At 48.7% G+C, this 8,869-nt stretch overlaps 5 protein-coding genes across 5 annotated transcripts; 4 read left to right on the forward strand and 1 right to left on the reverse strand.

Moving 5' to 3' along the window:
* Positions 1–201: 201 nt before the first annotated feature.
* On the forward strand, positions 202–1,717 carry IL334_001377 (uncharacterized protein; the record flags this gene model as incomplete). The annotated part of the gene is made up of 5 exons (XM_062933134.1): positions 202–637; positions 687–1,170; positions 1,221–1,479; positions 1,529–1,547; positions 1,596–1,717. The coding sequence occupies 5 exons, from the start codon at positions 202–204 to the stop codon at positions 1,715–1,717; spliced, it is 1,320 nt and encodes a 439-aa protein (XP_062789185.1).
* A 633-nt stretch (positions 1,718–2,350) lies between these two features.
* Positions 2,351–3,287, forward strand: IL334_001378 (uncharacterized protein; the record flags this gene model as incomplete). The annotated part of the gene is made up of 5 exons (XM_062933135.1): positions 2,351–2,388; positions 2,442–2,653; positions 2,702–2,775; positions 2,822–3,065; positions 3,118–3,287. The coding sequence occupies 5 exons, from the start codon at positions 2,351–2,353 to the stop codon at positions 3,285–3,287; spliced, it is 738 nt and encodes a 245-aa protein (XP_062789186.1).
* Positions 3,288–3,321: 34 nt separating this feature from the next.
* IL334_001379 (uncharacterized protein) lies at positions 3,322–4,011 on the forward strand (the record flags this gene model as incomplete). The annotated part of the gene is made up of 3 exons (XM_062933136.1): positions 3,322–3,669; positions 3,724–3,881; positions 3,930–4,011. 3 exons carry the CDS (start codon positions 3,322–3,324, stop codon positions 4,009–4,011), a joined length of 588 nt encoding a protein of 195 aa, XP_062789187.1.
* Positions 4,012–4,715: 704 nt separating this feature from the next.
* IL334_001380 (uncharacterized protein) lies at positions 4,716–6,538 on the forward strand (the record flags this gene model as incomplete). The annotated part of the gene is made up of 7 exons (XM_062933137.1): positions 4,716–4,879; positions 4,928–4,954; positions 5,009–5,117; positions 5,161–5,736; positions 5,787–6,050; positions 6,101–6,241; positions 6,293–6,538. The coding sequence occupies 7 exons, from the start codon at positions 4,716–4,718 to the stop codon at positions 6,536–6,538; spliced, it is 1,527 nt and encodes a 508-aa protein (XP_062789188.1).
* Positions 6,539–7,173: 635 nt separating this feature from the next.
* On the reverse strand, positions 7,174–8,094 carry IL334_001381 (uncharacterized protein; the record flags this gene model as incomplete). The annotated part of the gene is made up of 6 exons (XM_062933138.1): positions 7,174–7,421; positions 7,490–7,549; positions 7,601–7,735; positions 7,810–7,840; positions 7,913–8,014; positions 8,065–8,094. 6 exons carry the CDS (start codon positions 8,092–8,094, stop codon positions 7,174–7,176), a joined length of 606 nt encoding a protein of 201 aa, XP_062789189.1.
* Between the last annotated feature and the right edge of the window lie 775 nt (positions 8,095–8,869).

Below are 8,869 nucleotides of genomic sequence, written 5' to 3' on the forward strand. Positions count from 1 at the left end.
TCAATTCTGTGCTTTGTTATCGAATGACTCTAGGCATTCTCCTGTATCCGCATATTTTTCCCCGCATGCGGCGTTAAGCAAATTCGCCGTTGGTGCCCCATTGTATCCTCCGGTTCAGACATCCATTCAAAAAGGTTCATGAAAGTTAAATACATAACACGACTATGTTTTGGGTTTCCACACACACCACCATTTCTCAAGATGATAGCTGCTCCTACCAATTCTGGCTTCGTCCTTCATGACGATCCTGCAACTCCCCGGACTGACGCAACCATCTCCTTCCGAGATATTCTCCCTGCCTCCGACCATCCGCGAATTGCTGGCATCGACAAGCACAATTCGCACACCTGGTGTCAGTCGCGTCGTGAGGTTCCGGCGCCGGCATGGCTCATCAACCGGCTTGACGTGAAAAATATAGAGAGACCATACAAAGGATTTTCGTCTGATGGAAAGCCTGACCCGACAATTTTCCGTTATGAGCAGGACGAAGGGGCACCTGTAGAAGCAACGGTGCGAGCGGTGCAGAGATTGCTTGATGCTATCCCAGAAGATACTAAAAAATCGTTGATAAAAGGAGATGTCACCACGGACGATGAATTCAGAGCCTGGTCAAATCCTGAGCTCTACGTCAACGCAGGTGAGCCTTCCCTCATCATCTCAAAGTCTGTGCTGAATGACATCGGTAGGCGGTATTCGACTGGATGAAACTAGCAGTGAAATACAGAATCTCGTCCACGATGTGCTTAAGGCGTCCCTTTCCCAAGATGGCTATCGCAAAGCGCTTGGCTGCACCCTCACGAACCATTTTCTCGGCGAATTGATCAACGGTCTTTCGGTGCTTAACAAGCACTCGTATAACTTTCGACTGTTCCTACCAGAAGACACTAAAGCTCCAGATCTAGCACGACCTTGGGGATACTCGTTCTTCGGCCATCATCTATGCCTAGCCGTCTGCTTTGCTGGCCCGAGAATGGTCATTGGGCCAACGTTCATGGGAGCTGAACCGGACAGAATTGATGTTGGCGAATACGAAGGATTGAGATTGTTCAGCCAGGAGGAAATTCGAGGGTTGAACTTGATGAGAGATCTTAGTTCCGAGAACCAAGCCCGCGCACAAATCAGCGAAGGAATGGATTGTCAACACGGCCTGCCCGAGGACCGATGGAATCCGTTTGACGAGCGGTAAGTGTCGCTTTGTGTATGACAACGCTGACGGGCAGACATCTCGGTGGAGCGCACCAAGATAACCGCACTGTACCATTCGAGGGCTGTCCGATCTCCTCTTTCACTGCTGAGCAGAAAGACGAGGTATATGCAATTATCCAGGCTTTCAATACGTACCTCCCAGCGGATCCCCTCAAACATTATATGGCTCGAATAAAGGCTTTCGAGGATCAGACCTATTTTGCTTGGATAGGCAAGTATGGCCTGGGGGACCCTTACTACTTCCGTATTCATTCGCCAATAACTTTCTGCGAGGTGAGTCGTGCATCTGACGTGTTCGGAGAAAAGCTGACTGTTTTTTCAGTTCGATTTCCATTGTGGAAGTGAGTTTCTTGACCTGCAAGCTCCCGAACCATGCTGACCATCTGTAGTATTCCTGACCAACACCTCGCCCGCTAAATGCCATATTCACACCGTCAACCGATTGCCAAACTGTGGAGACTATGGCAAGGCATTGATCCGACAATGGGAGAAGGAGGAGGGGTCAAAATAATGGCTTCATCTGCAATCGGTATATTGAACATGTGCTCGTATGCATCAGCGTTCCCTTATTTTATGGGCAGTTCATGACTATATACGGAGCAAAAGCTGGCCTAAGTTATTTTATACGATGATGGCTACATTTGTGAACTTCACCGTCATTCATGGGCAATATCGAGACTTTGATCATTCAGGTTCACGTCAACGCAATTGTGCCGCTGTCATTGAGATGCTCTCGTTTCACCTGTATCGCTTAAATAGACCGGATACATCTCCCTCTGCCAACAAACCAACTAACCTGAATATTCTCAAACCGGTTCTCAGCTTAGCGAATACAGGGAGGTGAGAGAAATATTCGCACGGAACTCCGGCTCTCTGCGGTGTAAAATGAGCGAATCTTTCTGTCATCCCCCCGTAAGCGTGAGCATGTGATTAAGAAATCCGGCGAGGGCTAAACACCGCAAAGTCGCCTATACTGTGACTCTGAAGAACGCCGCAAGTCACGTAACCCTTCCGAGGGGCACCGATTGCGGTGATTTGTGATGGGATCCCTTCTGCAGACACTCTTCATTATCTGCCGACTATACAAGTAAACAGAGTTACCTCAAAAATTTATCCGACAAGTTTAACACGTTAATCAAACAATATGGCACCAACTCTAGCACAGGAACTTCGTATACACATGTGAGCGGAACGACACGCATTGTCAGCAGGACATTTGCTGACCATACACGTAGTATCGGGGGAGGTATGGGAGGTATGGGATCTGCATTAGCCCTAGCCAAGCAGGGCTACACCGATATCCACGTATGGGAGTCCGCTCGGGAGATCGGAGAGGTAGGAGCTGGAATAAACATCACTCCGAACCTGTCGAGGATTCTTGATGGATGGGGTGTATTACATATAGCGAAAGACGAGGCGGTCGCGTTGGATGGAGCGAGCGTGCTTAGTAAGTACATAACATTGCAAATACACGGTTCTTGCTAATTCCATGCAGATTGTGCAAAGGATGAAGTCCTTACCAGTGTCAATTTTGACTATATTGAGAAGGAATTTGGGTACCCCTTCTTCGTGCGTAATCCTATGGGTAGTGACTTATCTGACGGTGATTCTGCAGGTTGTTCATCGGTCCGCATTGCAAAAATGTCTCGTCACCGGAGCCAAAGAATCAGGCAGAGTAAAGCTACATTTGGGGAAACTGGTCAAAGAATGGGATTTCGACAACAATCGATTCTCAGTCGTGGACAGAAGCGCGGACGGAGAAATTCAGTGGATTGACGCGGACGTCATATTGGCAGCCGATGGAGTGAAGAGCAAAGCAAGGACGGCCATGCTTGCTAGAAAAGGCGAGGAGGACCATGGTGAGTATCAGTGTCACAACGAAGGGATAGTAAGCTCACGCGAGCGGAATAGTACAAGATACCGGACAAGCAGCATACCGTATTATCGTCAAGAGGTCCATGATAAATGAGGACCCAGATCTCGTGCCATTCTTCACCGGGTCTCATTCGTATAGGTGGATAGGAGAGAAAAGGCATATTATCGTAGGTTTCAATGCACTGCGAGGCGATCTGACAACTTAAGGCCTATCCCATCGCATCTCATGACTTGTTCAACATGTCTACGGCCCATCCGGATCGTCGATTCGTGGAAGCGGACACTTGGACAGCTTCAGGATCAAAGAGTGAAATGTTGGACATGTTTCATGATTTCTGCCCTCGGGTTCAGAAGTTGCTCAAATTGTGTCCGGAAGGAGACGTCTTGGAGTGGAAATTGAGAGTGCATGAGCCTCTTTCTCACTGGGTAGACGGCAACACGGCGCTCGTCGGAGATGCTTGTCACCCCACATTACCTCATTTAGCTCAAGGTGCAGCTCAAGCGGTGGAAGACGCGGCGGTGCTTGGTGTGGTCCTCGGCAAGATCAAGTCTAAGGACGAAGTACACAAGGCACTGCTAGTTTATCAGGTGTGTAGTGCTATGATGCGATGATGTTGTTTGTGCTGATATGGTTTCACTTAGGCTCTGCGAAAACCCAGAGCTGACTGGGCAGTTGCGACCGCCGCTGCAAATGGGAAAGGTCTTCATCTCGGCAGTGGTGCGGCTCAAGAGGCAAGAGACGCTGCATTCAAAGCGGCAAAGAAAGCTGGTGGGGAGAACCCAGACAAGGCTATAGATCAGTAAGTGAGGTGCTTGAGCATCTGTTAATTAAGCTGATTCCAGCACAGGATAGTACAACGAACCCTCTACGCTCACGATTGCGCCCAAGAAGCGGAGGATCGATATGACGCGCTCTTCTCGCAGATTTAACGATATATCTGATGGCCGTTATGTAGTGAAATATCTCAGACATGTATTACTTGTTTATGCCGGTCTTTTTCTCGCATTGATGGGTTTCTCTCATTGAAGCCAAAAAGGATTTCCTGACACTCCAGCTATGAGCCAACCTGGGCCATTTGCACTCAAGCGATTCATCGGTCCTCAGATGTCACAGGCATTCTATGCAATTTGCAACCGATTAAGCAAATCTGACGTACTTCCTTCTGATCAAACGCAATCAATTCGGAATACAGAGACAGTGAGACAAGGCTGATTTCGATGAGGATGTTCAGCTTTGAAGCTGCTTCATTAATCATGCCATCAGGAACTATCCCACATTCAGGATTTTCCTTTAACCCCACAGTACATGATCAAAGGGTTACCACATTCATAGAATTTGCCGCATCACCGTTGGCGGACTTGGTTGCGGTCTCCAAACCCCACTGTCTCGGGTGTGGATCCCCAGATATGGTGACGCGGGGGTAGAGTAAAACCCCTTAAATCTCGATCACATGGCGGTGTTCCTAATCTGTGTGGCCCCCTGTGACACAGTATTTCCCCGCAATGGGCTTTCATCTTCGCAGTAGAGCCACAGTCTCCATTCACACGTTCAAAGCTTCATAAAGGGCTGACAAAGAATCAAGGTATTCCTTCTCTCCCTGATCCAAATCAACACGAATATTACGGCCAATACAATGGACGCCGAATCGCACAGCCAAACCCAACATCGAGCGGATCTTATCCGCGATGGCAGAGATCCAGACCTCCCATCTCACCATCCAGTTAACGCGCTGAGCAAATGGAGAAAATTCCTAATCCTGTTGACCCTCAGTTACAGTGGTTTCTTGGCCAATTTCAGGTATGTCTAGTATGGTAAGACATACCAATAGCTGACCCCTGTTCGTAGCGTGGCGATTATTCAAGTCGCGTTTCCGTAAGCGTTCTCCACCTGGGAGTGCTTGTGTTTGTGCTGACCTCTCTCGTTTAGTACTCTCGGCGCAGCCTTTCACGTGTCCCCTAGTCTTATACCCAACACCATTGGTTATAATCTCTTAGGTGTGGCAGTCGGACCGCTTTTCTGGAATCCATTGTCGAAGGTACGTTTTGCAGATATTTTGCTCCTGCTGACCTCCTTGTAAGACCATCGGAAGAAGACCTGTGTACCTCCTTGGCTCCCTTCTCTTTATTCCCTGTGTTGTTTGGATGGCTCTCTCGAACAGCTATGTGGTTTTCGCCGTTGCTCGAGTTTTTGCCGGTTTGACATCGTCATTCAGTCAAACTGTCCCGCCCGCCACCGTTGGAGACATTTTTGTGAAAGAAGTGCGAGGATCCAAAATGTCTATGTTCGGAGTCGCAGTCGTCATTGCACCCGCCGTTGGCCCAATATTCTGTGGAGCCATCGTCGAGAACACTTCTTGGAGGGTTTTATTCTGGTTCATCCTAGGCCTTGCTGTGATCCAGTTCCTCGCTTTCTTCTTCATCGTTCCTGAGACCCTTTGGAACGTAGAAGAGAACACGGCGATGCCCTCCTCCGCTCACCCGGCCCTTGAGCTCACTTCGTCGGATCACAAGATTGACGACGGTAAGGGTAGTTCTGAGCATGTTGAAGAGGCCCCTCATTCTGCACATATTCCTACCGGCCGAGTTGGACCCGCTTGGATGCCATGGAAGAGACCAGGAGAGTTTGGTGCGATCTGCTTGTCACCAATTTTAATGGTACGTCCCTTTCACATCAGGGCCGGCCACCACTGACTGGATTATGACAGGCTCGATACTTGACAATTCTTGTTCCGTCCATCTACTATGGTTCGATATTTGCATGGTCCGTAGGCATCACCATTGTATTCCCTCAAAAGTTTGAGAAGCCGCCATACAACTTCGCATTGATCCCACTCGGAGCAGCGTTCCTCGCATTCGGTCTTGGAGGTATTTTGGGTAAATGGTCAGGAGGTATCGTCGGTGACAAGACAGTCATGTACATGGCGAAGAAACGGGGACAAAGGCAGCCCGAGCACCGACTTTGGGCTCTTGTAAGTAGCATCACCCACGAGTTGAGGGAGTTTACTGACATTTTACACAGCTGCCCATCTTACCTTTCATGTTCGTGTCTTGCTTGCTCGTTGGGCTCACCGTCAAACTACAGCTACACTGGATCGTTTATCTGATTGGAGGCGGGCTATTCTTTTTCTGTCTTTCCGCCGCGACCGGTATCCTCCAGACAGTAAGTGCATACTTTAGGGTTGTCTCATGATCTCTGCTGACCACTACGCAGTACGTTCTCGAGGGTTTCCTCTCCCGATCCATGGACACACAAGCCGTGTTTGTTTTCTTCAAATCCATCTGGGGCTTTGCCGTCCCCTTCTTCGTGTATGAATGGGGCCAGGAACACGGTTTCTTGGGAGAATACATCGTTCAAGGTGCTCTCGCAGCGGGTATTGGCGCGATCATCTGCGTCGTGTTTATTTGGAAGGGCTATGAGATTCGACAGTGGCAAGGCATGCCCCTCGTAGCGAGATAAGGGTCCGCTCCTGCTCTTGGTGCTCATGAAGTGTATGTAGATATTGGGAGGCATGTGTAGGAATAACGCCAACGTGATGATATACGTTCTTTTTCTTCATGTACCCCACGAGACGTATGGATCACTATGAATTTGATAGGCAAAGACCGAAATCCAATGGCCTATTGTGAACCAGCTACTTTACAATATTACAAAGCTCTTCGCACCAACGATGCGATCTTCTAAAAGAACTCTCGACTCTGTGAATAATATCCAATATTGCCTACACGGTTCCGCATGTCCGAGAGTTCTTATACCTGACTCCGACCCCGTAGATTCTGAAGTCCTGCGCATGTATCAGGTGCCATATTGCTGACCTCACTCCACCCGAGAACGGTGACTGGACCGCTAGCTTCTCAGAAGTTACAAGTCATCCGGGCGAGTCACAGCATTTGCTTCCGGTGAGCTGTCATCAACATCTTTGCATCTCCCAGGTCTATGCACCTACACCGAAAAGTCAGAAATCTAGAATCATTTCGATACATTCCGCAAGGGATTGCATGAGATATTTCATCAAGGTCTCCTGAAACAGATCTTTCCGTTTAGCCTTTAACACGTTTTCAGAAATATGGAGCATGCAAATCGATTTAATAGACCTAGTAGCCTCGCTCGAACCGGACTTGGTTATAGATACTCTGTCCAGTTGCTATTCTTTCAGCATTGGCAATAAAAATGTCCGCAGCGATACCCAGCTCATTTTCCGTGTCTCCAGATAAATGAGGAGTGATGAGTAGTTTGGGATGTGACCATAAATAATGATTATCAGGCAATGGCTCTGGATCGGTAACATCGATTGCAGCTCCAAGAAGCGCTCTTGGCACGTCCAAAGCCTTCTGTAGCTCCTCTGAACCGTAGTGACTTTAGCATCAGCACATTTGTACGTAGACCATGTAAAACGAGAACATCACTAACCTGAAGAAATGACATTTCCTCGCCCAACATTGATGAAGACAGCTCCCTTGGGCATAAGTGCTTCTCATCCTTTTCGTCAGTGAGATCTCAGTTTTGAGGATGACAACTTACAGAGCTTTCGGCTGTCCAGGAAGTTAGCAGTCGCCTTAGTGTTAGGGAGACTAGAAATCAAAATGTCCGACTGCTTCAGAAATTGCTCAACAGATTCTTGGTCTGATGTAGCGTAGTACCGCGATGGCAGAGACCCTATCCGAACATGTTCAGCAAAGCCTCAAGTCAGTGATAAAATTGTACGGAGTATCAGAGACACGTGAACTGACCATCTGCGTCTCCAGTACCTGGGATCACATACTAGTAATACAACCACGAGTCAGTGCATTGCAACAATACGTTGTCCAAGCCAAAAGGAATATTTCAACTCACGTTATCCTGAGGTGTCGCCTTCCCAGAGGTATTGGCGGCGATGATATTGGTACCAAACGCTTTGAAAAGTCTAGCGGACTGTCTACCCAGAGCGCCGTATCCCTGACGAATAAGTGAGCACCAATACGAGGAAGACTCTGCCGTATACTCACCAGAAAGCCGATCGTCTTCCCCTGGATCATTCTGTTATAGAATACGTCTGCTCCACTTTCGTCTATCTCTTCACCCTCGGCCCATCCTTTTTTGGACTACAAAGCAAAGTTCAATCAGATTCAGTTCATGCGTGCGACAGTACCCACTCTTCCCAAAGCGTTAGGGGGTTACATGCCCATGCCAGGGGGGGGGGGGGTCGTCCCCAGGGTGGGAATTTCCATGCATCCGTTTTTCATGGATTCCCGGCAGAGGCAAGCATGCTGATTCTGTATCTGGAAACCATTCATGCATAGGTGGGATGTGTGATGCATGAGAATTTATTTTCAGTCAGTCGGGTGGACGGGCTGAAAAGGCTTGGGGGTCGGGGGTGAAAAAAGGCCGGGAGATGGTGTTTGGATGTATCTGAAGCATTCCAACGGGCTGGGCTGTTGGAGACAGTCTGTGTGAGCTTGGATAAAATACTGAGAGGGCTGGGGATGATGTGTGGGATGCATGAGAATTTATTCTCACTCACCTCGGCCGTTTGACCCCCTAAACCGGTGTCCAGATGGGTCGTGGGTGATAAATCCCTGTGGGATTGTCCCTGCATGTATTCATGGGATTCCAACGGGCTGGGCTGTTGGGGACAGTCTGTGTGAGCTTGAATAAAATACTGAGAGGGCTGAGGATGATGTGTGGGATGCATGAGAATTTATTTTCACTCACCTCGGCCAATTGACCCCCTAAACCGGTGCCCAGATGGGTCGTGAGTGAAGAAGGGCCGGGAGATGGTCCCGGCAGGTATCCGAGTGATTCCAACGGGCT

This window comes from Kwoniella shivajii, chromosome 1, assembly GCF_035658355.1.
Source record: "Kwoniella shivajii chromosome 1, complete sequence".
Lineage (NCBI taxonomy): Eukaryota > Fungi > Basidiomycota > Tremellomycetes > Tremellales > Cryptococcaceae > Kwoniella > Kwoniella shivajii.